The 14,583-nt window shown below is 48.5% G+C and overlaps 1 protein-coding gene across 2 annotated transcripts in view; it reads right to left on the reverse strand.

Moving 5' to 3' along the window:
• The window catches only part of TAOK3 (TAO kinase 3), a 216,539-nt gene continuing 201,956 nt past the window's right edge, over nt 1-14,583 (reverse strand). For both annotated transcript variants that reach the window (XM_004611070.2, XM_055146844.1), the window contains 3 exons: nt 12,909-13,121; nt 2,811-2,993; nt 1-1,415 (listed from right to left, as the gene is read on the reverse strand). In XM_004611070.2, coding sequence (XP_004611127.2) covers nt 1,254-1,415; nt 2,811-2,993; nt 12,909-13,121 — 558 coding nt within the window. In that variant the 3' untranslated portion in view covers nt 1-1,253. The remainder of the gene's footprint in view (nt 1,416-2,810; nt 2,994-12,908; nt 13,122-14,583) is intronic.

Here is a 14,583-nt window from a genome sequence, read left to right on the forward strand (position 1 = left end):
CGATGTGATGAACACTTTTATTTACAAATATAATTAAAAGCTCTGACAGTTATCATGCTCTTCCTTGAAACCTGAAAAATGTTGTTTTTTTTTTTTAAAGTGCATGCAAAAGAAGTAAAGCCTTTTTTTTTTCATCATTTTTTATTGTAAGAAAATACACAGTTTGAAAGTGTGAATAATGCAATATTTATGAGCAAGATATGGGACTCAGGGAAGGAAAGGGAAATAAAGAAAAAAGATCAAGATGATCTGATTGAGAGACAGTGTTGAACTCCAAATACTGAATTGGAAAAGGAGGGAGGTGGGGAGGAACAGGAGGAGGAAGTAAAAAAATTTGATCAGAGAAACAGTTAAAATACAATATGAAAATAAGTAATACCTCTCCTTAAATTCCTTCTATACACAAAATACACGATTTGCCAAAGCCCAATTTGTGCTACTGGGATTCTGTGAGCTCCTTAAGTGTATTCACATCCTCTGCAACAGCAGAAAATGATTATGATACAATCAGAATATGCTGAAGACAAGATAAACTCTTGCCAGCAGGTTCTTAAAAATCACAAGATCTCTTCACCCCACCCACCCCCCTTCCCCAAAAAAGTAATAATATGTCACCACTGATATGTACATCACAATTAGTTTCTGTAAAATGTATCAAATTTTCAATCTTTAATAAAACTTTGTTTTTTTTTTAATTCCTGATGAATAAATACCAAAAAAATAAAATAAAATAAAATAATGCAGCAGCTAGTTAAGGTGTAAGGCTGCGGATATTGTGTCTCTCTCCCCCTTGGCATTTATTATTATTATTATTATTTATTATTATTATTATTTTTTTGCTTTACTTTCACAGATTGGTGGTAATGATGATTGCTTAAAGCAATATGCATCCACTCTTGTTGTTGGTTTATTGGTTCCGTTAAACTGTCTCCAAAGTTTTCACTGAAACATTTTGAATCACATTAATACTGTGACGTGTACTATGAATAGAAGAGATAGCCAGTTTAGGCCAGCACTGAAAATTGACACGGGGGAGGAAGGGGGCCCCTGATGGAGTAAGAATAAACAGGCACTAATCCGACACGATGTCAGTAAGAGTAAGAGAGAGAGAGAGAGAGAGAGAGTGAGAGCAACGCCCGTTAAAATGGGGAATGTGGTTTTGCAGGGTCGGAATTTTTTTTTATTTTTTTTCTGTTTGCTTTTCCTTCTTTTTTTAATTTTTATTTTTTTGTAAATGGCAAAAAAATTTAATCTCATCTATAGTCCTCCTTAGGAAAATCTAATGTAACCAAATTCCCAAATCCCATTCTGAGGCTCTCCATGTCAAAAGTTTCAATCTCTCGCTCTTGCCTTTCCAACAGGTACTTGATTCTCTCGCTGCGTTCCTTCTGCAGGGCAGCCAGCTCCTCTTCAATCTGAAAGAAACACAGGGAGCCCTTCTTAGCGGGAAGGAGTGCTCAGCAGGCCCGCACGGCACACGAGAACCCGGGATCTCTTAGGCTGGGGGCGGCGTCTCGCAGCTAACCCGCCAGGTTTCATTCTTACCCGAGAGTAAGAACGTTTGGGGCCTGCCTGGGGCCGGGGCTACTGTCCCAGCAGAGCCAGCGCTGGGCGGGTCTAGGTCGGGGCCCCGTCTCAGCTGAGAGGGCTTAGGAGAAGCCAGGGACACAATTAGCCTGTGCCGCCTTCCCAGAGACAGCCCAGTGGCCCCTGGGCCACTAGCAATCTCGTTCTAGGACAGGAGCTGGGAAAACAGTCGCCGGTTCTGATCTCAAGACGAGCTCGAGAAGGAAGGCGCAGATCACCGGGTAAGCGAGGAAGTGCTTAAGAGCTTTGAGATGCCTTATGAGATCTTCCCTGCTTCCGATTCCCCGGCAATCTCCGGCGCAATGAATATTTCAACTCAGATGACATTTACTATCCATGGCAATATCAGCCTCTCTTCGTTTTAAAATTTTTATTTTTTTTTTTAAAGAGTGCTACCGGAGCGGGGTGCTGGAGTGATAGCACAGCGGGTAGGGCGTTTGCCTTGCATGCGGCTGACCCGGGTTCGATTCCCAGCATCCCATATGGTCCCCTGAGCGCCGCCAGGAGTAATTCCTGAGTGTAGAACCAGGAGTAACCCCTGTGCATTGCCGGGTGTGACCCAAAAAGCAAAAAAAAAAAGTGCTACCGGAGGGGGGTGCTGGAGCGATAGCACAGCGGGTAGGGCGTTTGCCTTGCATGCGGCTGACCCAGGTTCGATTCCCAGCATCCCATATGGTCCCCTGAGCACAGCCAGGGGTAATTCCTGAGTGCAGAGCCAGGAGTGACCCCTGAGCGTCGCTGGGTGTGACCCAAAAAGCAAAAAAAAAAAAAAAAAAAAAAGAGTGCTACTGGTGATTTCTCTTGGTTTCGGGAAGAATCAAAAACAAGAGTGGAGTCTGCGCCTGGCTTCCTCCTGCGACTTAGCAGCCGTGCGACTGGCTCACGCGAACACGCGTGTCTCCCGCACTACCCTGTCACTCTTCCGGTGGCCAGGCAGACCGTTTCTGGGCCGAGGAACGGAAAGCTTGCATCCGTGAGATGTATATTTGACAGGTGCAAGCTACTTAACCGTTTGGCGCCTTTGCACCCTGCCTGGAGGGGGCGGGGGCAGAACTCCCCTGGGGGGTGGCGGGGTTAGAAGAAGAGACGGGAAGTGAGCAGGACCTAGGATCTAGGCCTCAGCCTGTAGGGAGGCTGAACCGTGCCTGGCGTCCTCTCGGCTCTGCCCTGCCCCCGCCCCCATCCGCCCCGCTGTACCGGGACCGCGAGGTGACGCCCCGTACCTTCTGCTCGAGATGTGCTCTGCGCAGAGACACCCTCTGCTCAAGCTTCTGGAGCTCCCGCTCATGTTGTGCCTCTGTCTGCATCTTGATTTTGCTCTGGTAGGCGTTGAGCAGCTCCATTTCCTGCTGGAGCTGCAGCCTCAAGGCCTGGCATTCTGCTTCTTGAGCCTCGTCCAGCCGTAACTGCGGGCACAGAAGACACGCACTGTGATTCGCGCCCACGGCACCGCACCGGGTGACGAGGGAAGATGTTTTCTTGTTTGGATGGAAACAGAAAAACAACAACAACAACAGACCCCCCCCCCCCCCCGGGTACCTTCGGTTAGGAAGCCAGCACAGCAGTTTTCCCAACGCTCTATACAGCTCTAAAGACACATGCTTTTTTTTTTTTTTTTTAAGACAGTCTAGTTATACAGTAGGGGGTAGGGGGTGGGGGCGGGGGGTAAACTGGGGTTTCTGGTGGTGGAATTTGGGCACTGGTGAAGGGATGGATGTTTGAATATTGTATAACTGACATATAAACCTGAGAACTTTGTAACTTTCCACATGGTGATTTAATAAAAATTAAAAAAAAAAAAAAAAAAAAAGACAGTCTGAAGAAAATCTGGGTTTTTTAAAACCAATATAACAAATCAAGGAGACGACACACAGCAGCAAACAGGCCTGTGGGTTTCCAAGGCAGATCCCGCGAAACGTGAACTCGAGTCCCACTTTTTACTTCGGTGCATCACCTTGGTACATTAGTTTATTTCTACAAGTCTCTCTCTCTCTCTCTCTCTTTTTTTTTTTTACTTTCAAGAAAATACCAATAATAATTCTTACTGTCTAGCGCGGATGTGAGGATTAAAGAAATACCATAAAAAGAAAGAATCCTAGGCATAGTTCTTGAGGCACACCAGGTGTTCAATGAATAATAGTAATTTTGGCTTGGACAAATTCCATACTGGAGATCTTTGTTAAAGCCATCATAGAGTTAAAACTGGACAACCTTAGATCTAAAAAAAATATATGTAATTTCCGGGAAGCTTGAGGAATAGGCCATTGTACTATTACTGCTGTTATCATCCCGGCATGTAATGCTGGCCCCCGCCCCCACCCTTTTCGGGTTGACTGAACACATTATCCAGCTATTCAGCAGGATCAAAGGCTGTTGAAAGTCAAGTAGTCCATACTACCCCCACCCGACCCCCACAAAGGCAGCCTCCGGCCCTGCAAGGAGCACAGTGCTTGGAGCACCTCTGTGCAGGTGTGTGTTCTTGCGTTCAAGCGCTGGGTGACCCATGTGCTGTGCCTGGCCCAGGCAACTCTGTTCTCTGTGCTCCCCAGACTGGGATTTGCCCATGTTGCAGCACCACAGAAAAGGGGGTGCAGCCCCTGGCAAGCACTGCAATTAAAAAGGGTGAGCAGGGGGCTGGAGCAATAAATAGCACAGCGGGTAGGGCGTTTGCCTTGCACGCGGCCAACCCGGGTTCGAATCCCAGCATCCCATATGGTCCCCTGAGCACCGCCAGGAGTAATTCCTGAGTGCAGAGCCAGGAGTAACCCCTGTGCATTGCCGGGTGTGACCCAAAAACCAAAAGAAAAAAAAAAAGGGTGAGCAGGGGCTGGAGCGATAGCACAGTGGGTAGGGCATTTGCCTTGCACGTGGCCAACCCGGGTTCGATTCTCAGCATCCCATATGGTCCCCTCGAGCACCACCAGAGTGATTCCTGAGTGCAGAGCCAGGGGTCAGCCCTGAGCATCGCCGGGTGTGACCCAAAAAGCAAAAAAAAAAAAAAAAAAAAAAAAAGTGATCACCCTGGCCAGAAAGTGTGGCCTCAGGTGAGCATTTGTGTGCATGCCGTAGTGACCCCTGACGTGGGCCACAATCATCATTTGCATACTCCAGTTCAGACCGCAAACTACCACGAAGCACACGTGCAAGCAACACAACTGAACCCTGGTGAGCAGTGTGGCAGAGTGTGGGAGCACAGCAACCCAAGGAGCACCCTCGTTAAAATCTATGATTTTAACATAGGTTTATGTTAAATCTATGTTAAGGCCAGGTATGAGCGCGACTTCCTGTCATCATCACACAGGCAACAGGAAGGAAAGTGGGGGCGGTAAAATATTCCTCAACAAGGCAGATGTATGGATCTTTTGGGGGGTAGGGCTCACACTTCTGGTGGTGCCAAGAGGACCATACGTGGTGCCGGGGATCAAACCAGCGTCCACTGCAAGCAGGCAAGGGCCTTAGCCCCTGTACTGTAGTTTTGCTTCTATCAATATGAATCTTTCTTTTCTTTTCTTTTCTGCTTTTGGGTCACACCAGGTAATGCTCAGGGGTTAGCCCTGGCTTTGCACTCAGGAATTCCCCAGGAGGTGGTGCTCAGGGATCTGGGAATGGAACCCAGGCCAGCCACATGCAAGGCAAATGCCCTTCCCACTGTGCTATCTCTCCGCCCTCCATATTAATTTTAAGGGACACGTTCTGGTTTAAAGCAGTCAAGTTCAGGTTCTGAGGGAGGCTGGCAAGGTTTCTCTTGCAAGTCTCCAGCACCTGCACTTTGTATGTTTATCCGTGTCGGTGCTGTGTGGGGCGTGGGCCAGGCCGGCAGACAGGAAGTTAACCCCCTTCCAGTGGTCAGGGCTGTTTAGGGATGACGGTCCTCCAGTTTGGTCCAGGCTGGATCCTGTCTAGACTCAGCCGGCCCTCACCTAGGCAGGGTCGGAATTCTTTGGGGAGACAGTTTCATCTATTCCGGGCTGAGCACCATATGGGCCGGTGGCTTTCCTTTCTGACACTTGACAGCCAGACTGCTCCACGGCTCAGAAGATTAAAAAATCACCAGTTTTAGGGGCTGGACAGACAGACCAGGGACTAAGGGCGTGTCCACGCTGCAGGTGGACGAGTCCAGTCGTCAGCACCGCATCTGCGCCCCGAACACCACCAGGAGTGATCCCCGAGCACAGAGCAGGGTAAGCCCGGAGCACCACTATGAGTGGCCCCCAAGACCAAAACAAACAGAGCACACCCCCTTCTTAGACCATTTTGCAAAGATAATTGCCCTTTGCCTTATGCTTCTTTACCGACAACCTAAAATTTGGGGAAGTGAGTTAGCAATTTGCGACAATGATCTTAGTATCTTGAACGTGATGACTTTTGGAAATCTTATTAGAAAAGCTAAAAACCTTTGAGCTTCCTACTTCTTTTTTTTCTGCTGACATTACGGTGGCAGGGGTGGTGTCGAAACACTGTGTATCTGAAACTCTATTATTAATGTAAATCACAGCGCCTAAATAAAATTGAGAAAAAAATAACCTCTAGTACTTTTCTTTTCTTTTGCCTTTTGGGTCACAGCCAGTGATGCAAAGGGGTTACTCCTGGCTCGTGCCCTCAGGAATTACTCCTGGCAGTGCTCGGGGGGGGACCATATGGGATGGGATGCTGGGGATCGAACCCGAGTCAGCAGCATGCAAGGCAAACGCCCTACCTGCTGTGTTACTGCTCTAGCCCCAACCTCTCGCATCTTTAAAAATACACTTGGTGAAACATACACTATCACATGAACATGAAGAAATGTTATAAAATTTCTAAAATGCTTTCTAATAATTATTACCAGCTTCCACTAAAGCCCACGAAAGAGAATACCTCTTTTCTGATTTTCCTAGTGGAAAACTGAAGGGATGAGATGCAAAATATACTAAACAGTCTATCTTGTCCCAAGTTCAGTGTATGCGCTGTTGGACAATCTAAAAGAGAACGACCTAATAGATAATGCTGAAGGGCACCTGGCTGCAGGCGAAACTGGCATTAATTCCCCCTTCATAAGTCCCTTTTGGACTGGAGCGATAGCACAGGGGGAAGGGCATTTGCCTTGCATGTGGCTGACCCGGGTTCGATTCCTCCGTCCCTCTTGGAGAGCCCGGCAAGCTACCGAGAGTATACCATCTGCACGGCAGAGCCTGGCAAGCTACCTGTGGTGTATCCGATATGCCAAAAGCAGTAACAAGTCTCACAACGGAGATGTTACTGGTGCCCGCTTGAGCAAATCGATGAGCAACAGGAGGACAGTGCTACAGATGGTGCTAAGTCCCTTTTAAAAGTCAGTTCTTTGCTACTTCTCTGCATTAGTTACTAGTGCCCTGACCAAGAAGGTGAGCGGCTCATCCTACAGCTGGTTTAGACCATCCAAACACCTTCATCTCATCTGGCCTTCTGAGTAATGTCAATAAGGGTCTTGGCCCATGCCAGTTCTGAGGCTAATCTGGCAGAGGATATCCTAGTAGCTGCTGGTATGCGTCACTCAAAAGCCGCCTCTGCCAAATTTGTTCAAAAGTTTGAGCAGGGGGGCTGGAGCGATAGCACAGTGGGGAGGGCGTTTGCCTTGCATGCGGCCAATCCTGGTTCGATTCCCAGCATCCCATATGGTCCCCTGAGCACCGCCAGGAGTAACTCCTGAGTGCATGAGCCAGGAGTGACCCCTGAGCATTGCTGGGTGTGACCCCCCCAAAAAAAAAAGTTTGAGCGGGGCTGGATAGTCCAGGAGGTAAGGCACTTGCCTTGTATGTGACATTTTGGCTGTGACCCTAACTTGATCCCTGGCACTGTATATGGTCTCCTGAGCACTGCCAGGGGTCACTCCTGAGTAGCCAGGCACACTGTGGGGTGTGATGCCAAAATCAAAACAAAAAAGTTTTAGTGAGTCAAGACAAGGGGTGAGGGCACTTGCTTTGTACCTCACGGACCCCAGTTTGAGTCACGGGCACCCCAGGTGATGAATGCTGCCAGGCGCCAGGGGTTCACACAGAGAGGGGAACAATCCCTGACCACTACCGGGTGTTGCTCCCCCACATCCCCCACCCCCAATGAAAAGTGTTATAAAAGTGGAGGGGAATGTCATGTCTGTTACATAAAGTGGGTCAAGCTGACGTGAAAAAAGTAAGTAGCATCATGAAGTAGCGGATAAGCTTAGACGGCTGACTGTCCTTGAAAATGCGAGCGCCACCAATGTTTCGATTTATGACTTGTTTGGGGGCCATACCCAGGGATGCTCAGGGCTTACTCCTGGCTCTGGCAGGCTCAGGGGACCACATGGGGTGCCAGGGATGGAAGGTGGGCCAGCCGTGTGCCAGGGAAGCACCCTGTCCCCGTACTATAGCTCCATCCTGGCTATCTGACCCTTTAAGTCAGGAACGGGCACATTATGGCCCAAGGCCCCTACCCAGGCTGCTGTCTGCTTTTACGTTTTATTTTTGGGGCATGGGAGGTGGTGGGCATACCCAGTGGTGCCCGGACATCACTCCTGGTGGCACTCAAAGAGAACTAATGCAGAGCTAGGGGACGGAACCAGAGTCAGCTACATGCAAGGCAAGTGCTGTGCGCCCTGTCCTCTCTGGTTCCCAGCTCTGTCTGGTACACAGACCAGCACATACACGTATGTCTTGTCCCGGGCTGGCTCTCTCTCTCTCTCTCTCTCCCCCCCCCCCCCCTTTTACAGGAGAAAATCGCCAACTTCTACCCTAAGTTCCTCACTAAGGTAAATTCAGTAAAAACAGAAAACGACTTCAAAGGGGGTAGTTCACCAAAAAATGAAGTAATACATAAACACTTGGAACAGTGCCTGGCACAGGGTAACTAGTCAGTAAAAGATAGATATTTACACCCCACCCCCCTCAGAATAAAGGGCATTGATCTTGGATCACTGTATCACTGTCATCCCGTTGCTCTTTCGATTTGCTCAAGTGGGCACCAGTAACGTCTCCATTGTGAGACTTGCTGTTACTGTTTTTTTGCATATCGAATACGCCATGGGGAGCTTGCCAGGCTCTGCCGTGAGGGCAGGATACTCTCGGTAGCTTGCCGGGCTCTCCAAGAGGGGCAGAGGAATGAACCTATACTCCCGATCTTGTCCTCTTCCATTTTACTAAACATTTATTAAGCACTTGGAGGCTGGGCATTGCTGCAGATGCTGAGGACGTGAATATGAGCAGGACAAGAGCCCTCTCAGCCTTTGTGCCCCCTGCAGCGCTGGTCCCTTTAAGCATTGGCCTTCCCTTTAAGTCTTGGCCTCCCCTTTAAGCATTGCCTTCCCTTTAAGCATTGGCCTTCCCTTTAGTGCTGGCCTCCCCTTTTGCATTGGCCTCCCTTTTAACTGTTGCCTTCCCTTTAAGCATTGGTGGCATTCTGCTGCCACTTCTCTAGTTATCCCGCTCAGAGCAAAGTTTCTGATGAGCACCTGGAGGGAGCTTTACCTTACCTGTCCTCCCCAGAGCATTGGTACTGGAAGTTGCCCTTTCTTGCCCTGAAACTGCTCTCGCCTCTTCTGAGACACGACACCCCTTCTGTTTCCCTCCCTCGACTCCTCTCCCAGCTCCTCCCTACCTTACTAGGCCATTGATATGGAATGGCCCTCTTTTCCCCGCCTCTCTCCTATGGGATTTCATCTATTCCAGAAGCTTCTTCCAGAAGCCAATTATACGTGAATGACCCCACATCTATGACCCTACTTAAGAGTTTTCTTCTGAGGGACTGGAGGGAACGTACAACGGCTAAGGGGTTTGCCTGGCATGTGGTTAAGCTGGTTTGAGTGGCAGCATCCTATACAGTCCCCAAGCACTGCCAGGAGTAACCCCTGAGTGCAGAGCCGGGAGTAGCCCTTCAGGATAGCTGGGGGTCAGTACAACGGGGAGGGCATTTGCCTTGCATGCGGCCGACCCGAGTTCAATCCCTGGCACCCCATATGGTCCCCCCAGCACCATCAGGAGTAACTCCTGAATACAAAGCCAGGAGTAACCCCTGGGAATCACTGGGTGTGACCCAAAAAGGCAAATGAAACAAAACAAAACAACAACAACAAAACCACCGGGATAGCTGGGGGTGGCCCCAAATCAAAAGAAAAAAAAAAAGAATCTCTCCTGAGGTCCAGACCAGCCCATCGGGTCTACTAGATTCATCTTCACCTGGGTGATTCCTGGACTGTCAAGTTCACATGGCAAATAATAACTCGTCACCCTCCCTTTCCCATCTCCCTCTCCCTCTCCCTCTCTCCCTCCCTCCCCCTCCCCTCCCCCTCCCCCCCCCCCCTCTCTCTCTCTCCTAGCCACGTACCTAACCGGCACCATTTCCCTCCAGCCGCAGGCTGGAGCCATCCTTCACACCTGACTTTCCCACATCCAACCTATTAACAAAAGCTACCAACTCCTCCTCTTCCCTGTCCTTCAAAGTTAGTCACTTTCTCCATCCCAGCTGCCCCTCCCTAGCCTAGTCACCACTTCCGAGGACCCGGGTAAAAGCAGTAGTTCCAGAAGTGACCATGTCTCAGCCCTTGCCTGGCCATCCTGCATGTGCTTTCAGAGTGGACATTCGAAACTGCAAATCAGAGGCCGGTTCTCTTTACCATTCCCCCGAGGCTTCCATCACTTGCAGGAGTATGAGCGAACCTCGCAGGCGAGTCTCAAGCCCTGGTCTAGCTCCTATTTCACCCCCATCCAGTCTAACTCTCCTGTCAGTCTTCTCCGCACCCTCTACATTCCGAACGTAGCGACTGTCTAGGCGTTCTTTACAGTGACACCGCCTTGCTATCTCTGCACATGCAGTTCCTGTTGTGTCTCCTCACCAAGGTGTCCGAGAGGCCCTCTGTTCTCTCCAGACGAGGCCAGTGCTCCTGGGGTACATACGTTGGCACCTGGCAGCTTGTTTTGCTGACAGGCTGAACAGACTACATTTCGACCTATTTCCTCCACTCTCCTAGAAACCCCATGAAGACATTCATGACTCCCTTTTTCATCACAAGATGCTACAATGCCAAGGGCATAGTGTTGACACTCAATAAACACTTGTTGGATGAATGAATGAATGAATATGCTCATTCCCAGACTCATCATTAAGTATTAAGGAACACAGGTATTTCCCAGTTAACGAAGAGTCCTCTCCTTAACGATCTTTTTCTTAAGCTCTGACTCTCTTTTATTCTTCCTTCCCCGATAAGGATATGGGAAAATCAGTCTCATGTAGTGTACTGCTTCTACTTTCTTTTTTTTTTTTTTTTTTTTTTTGCTTTTTGGGTCACACCCGGCGATGCACAGGGGTTCCTCCTGGCTCTGCACTCAGGAATTACCCCTGGCGGTGCTCAGGGGACCATATGGGATGCTGGGAATCGAACCCGGGTCAGCCACGTGCAAGGCAAGCGCCCTCCCCGCTGAGCTATTGCTCCAGCCCCACTGCTTCTACTTTCAAATCACTCTTTCATTTCTCACTCCACAGATAGGACAAATATACTACTAGATCCAACCGGTCTCTCCCTGACATAAAAAACCAATTAGACGCTTTCTGTCCCGGTTTCTCTGAGCCATTGCCACTGGCGATGCCCATCCCCCACCCTACCTCCCAGTCACTGACTTCTCCTCTTTGGTCTACTTCTATTCAGCCCTTGTATGTTGGTGTCCAACATTTGGGAACAGGGGACCACCTTCCCCTTTCATCGTATCTCCTTTCCATAGAAGACCTTTCTAGTCTTAACAATTATGATGGCTCCATATAATAATAATGCCTAGCTTTTTTCTTTTTTTTTTTTGGCGGTGCTGGGACTCAAACCCAGAGCCCCACCCATGGAAGGCAGGTGTTCTCAGCTGAGCCCCAGCCCCAGCCCCCGTGCTTAACGCTTTTGCCTTTCATTCTGACATTCTTCCCGGACTACATATTTCCAGTATGGTGCCCTTGTACTTGGGCACTCGCATCGCTTAGATAATCTGTTCGCAAAAAGACTTAATTATCTTTTAAACATATAAACTTACCCCTCCTCTTTTTCCATCTGTGTGAAATGATGTTTTACTGTTACCAAATCAACTTCTCAAACTGAGTACCATGCCTTATCAGATCTGCTTCATAAATATCCCTCAAAACTCCTCCATCCCTATTTATTAACATTTTCTCCCTTAGTTTAGGCCTTCATGGCTTTTTCCCCTGTACTATCACAATCGCTTCCTAACAGGCCTCTGCTGTATTTCACACATTACGGTCAGTATCTTCCTATAACACAAATCTGATCCCGTCACTTTCCTTCTTAAAATAGCCTGGCAGCCTTCCAGCGCTCAGAGAAGAATAACCTCACTCCTGGATTCTGAAGATCTGACTCATGACTATCCACCCGCTTCCTTTAATACTCCTTTCAAGTCAGCTCCGTATTGTACCAAGCTCTTTTTGGTCTTAAAGTCTAGGCCCAAATTGGAACCTCTGCAGAATTAACTTTTCCCGTTTCGACCGGCAGACTCTTCCTTAGACTGATCTCCTGGTGATCGCGGAACTATCTTTCACTGAATTATCTGGAAAACTCCCACCCCTGGATCGCCAGGTCTTTGGCCTCTACCTATCTGGGGTTCCCACAATCCTCCTTGACCTCTAGATTCCCAGAAAGTCCTTCAGTTCCCAAATACACTTTCCATTGTTTGGGCCTTTGCCCTTGCAGGGAAACTTTCCAGAAAATCTACAAGATCTATTTACTGAATTCCTTTAAGCTTCTTGCTTCTTATAAAAAGGTCCCTAGACCAGATTAGCTCCTTCTGCCTATCTTCCTATCGTCCCTGCTACTTCCCACAGCCAAACACTTCTTTATGCTTTAAAAACAATCTTAACTAACGACCTCCTTGCTTGTTTAACAGAAGTACAGGGAGGCCGGGGGCCAACTGCTGTTTCTCTAGCTCCTCGTTCTAGCCCATAGCCCCGCAGAGAGCTGAACGCGGATGCTGAAAGTTTCCTGAACGAGCGTGTCTGTCTGTGTGTCTTATTCATTTACGCCTAATTAATTGGGCAATCTCTCATGAACGCACGTAGGATGTTATAAATGCGGGATCTACCACACTGTGCCCTTCGGGTCCCTACGTGCCACAGGTCTGATTTTAACATGTGATTCCTGGAGTTCCATCTTATAAGACACATTCCAGCAAGTATCCGCATTTGGCTTGGCTTTACGCAGCGTCGTCACTTCCTCAGTTCCTTGGGTAGAGAAACACCAATATCCTACATGTGTGCAAGAAGCATCTTGAAACCAAAAGGCTGGGTCTTGAATTTCCTTGACTCCCAAAGCTCCTGAAGCTGTGGCACGGGACCTACCCACTTACCGCTTGCGAGGCCATCATTTCATTTATGCTCTGTTCATACTGCTCTGCCAAAATGGCAAGTTTTCTCGTCTGCTCGTCTTTCAGTGTCTTTAAGATTGTTTTGTGCTCATTCTTTGGAGTAACTTCCAACTGGTGATTCTTGAGTGCTTTATACTGTTTGGTCTGTACTTTGCAAGTGTCCTGAAACTGTTTTTTAATTTGCATTTCCATGGCCTGGTGTGAAAAAAAAATGACAAGAGGAAAAGAAAGACTCATCAGTGAAGAGAAAACCTTCCACCCTAACGATGCAACACAGATGCTGGGATCGTCCGCGCTTTCACGCGGTGACCCTTATTACCAGCAAATAACAACGCAAGCAATACCTCTGACGTGGAGACGAGCTCGTTCTACCAATCTTTTTGCTTTCATATTGAGTGAAATATTTTCGGATTGACAAGTGGGTTGAAAACAACGAATTTTGGCAATGGGATCTCATTCTAAGGAGGCTGAGAACTATGAGGCTGAGTTTGTTAAAATCTTGCATGTAGCAATATCGAGTATGTATGCGTGTCAGCTAGAGGATGATGACTATACCATAGATGCAGAAGGCAATCACATTGCTGAGAATTACATGGGCATTTCAAGAGCCCGTGGAGGAGTTTTGAGAACAGGATAAGCTTAGTGGCTACCGAGGGTCCCAGCTACTGTGGCTGAGGAAGCCTTCCTTCCTGGGTAAACACTAGTGACATCCCCTGGCCTGGTCCATGCAGACCCACCCCCGATTTTCCCGTGCCCAAGAGAGATGCCACTCTCTTCTCTCTCTTTTTCAATTTTTAGATTATTATAGCACAGCGGGTAGGGCGCTTGCCTTGCACATGGCCGACCCAAGTTTGATTCCTTGCCTGGCAAGCTACCGAGAGTATCCCGCCTGCACGGCAGAGCCTGGCAAGCTCCCCGTGGCATATTCGATATGCCAAAAACAGTAACAAGTCTCACCATGGAGACATTACTGGTGCCCGCTCGAGCAAATCGATGAGCAACAGGATGACAGTGATACAGTGATGATGATGATGATGATGATGATTTTGCTTTTTTGGTCACACCCCATGATGTTCTAGGGGTTACTCCTGGCTCTGCGCTCAGGAATTACTCCTGTCTGTGCTTGGGGGACCATATGGGATGCCAGGGATTGAATATGGGTCGGCTGCATGCAAGGCAAATGCCCTCCCTGCTGTGGTATCCCTCCAGCACCAAGATGCCACTCTCATACTAAATCATCCTCTTTCTCCACTCAGTCCAGATGTTCTGTTAGTCTTTCTGCATAGAGCAACAATGCAGGTAATGGGGGCTACTACTAGCAAGGAAACTGTTCTGCTAGTTAATTTCCTTGTGATTTTTTTTCCAGTTAGAACCATGGATGGCTGTTAGTGTACAAGTAACTTTATTTTCCTGTTCGGGGGCCATACCTGGCAGTGCTGAATGGGTACTCAGGAAAGACCCCTGGCTGTGTCTGGGGGAACTTCGTCTGTGCTGCCAGGGGTTGCAAAGTAAGCGCCTTAAACCCTGTACTATGTCCCCAGGCTACAAATCACACTTTTTTTTTTTTGCCTTTTTTTTTGGGTTCACACCCGGTGATGCTTAGGGGTTACTCCTGGCTCTGTGCTCGGGAATCACTCCTGGCGGTGCTTGGGGGACC

Source organism: Sorex araneus, chromosome 9, assembly GCF_027595985.1.
Source record: "Sorex araneus isolate mSorAra2 chromosome 9, mSorAra2.pri, whole genome shotgun sequence".
In the NCBI taxonomy this organism is placed as follows: Eukaryota; Metazoa; Chordata; class Mammalia; order Eulipotyphla; family Soricidae; genus Sorex; species Sorex araneus.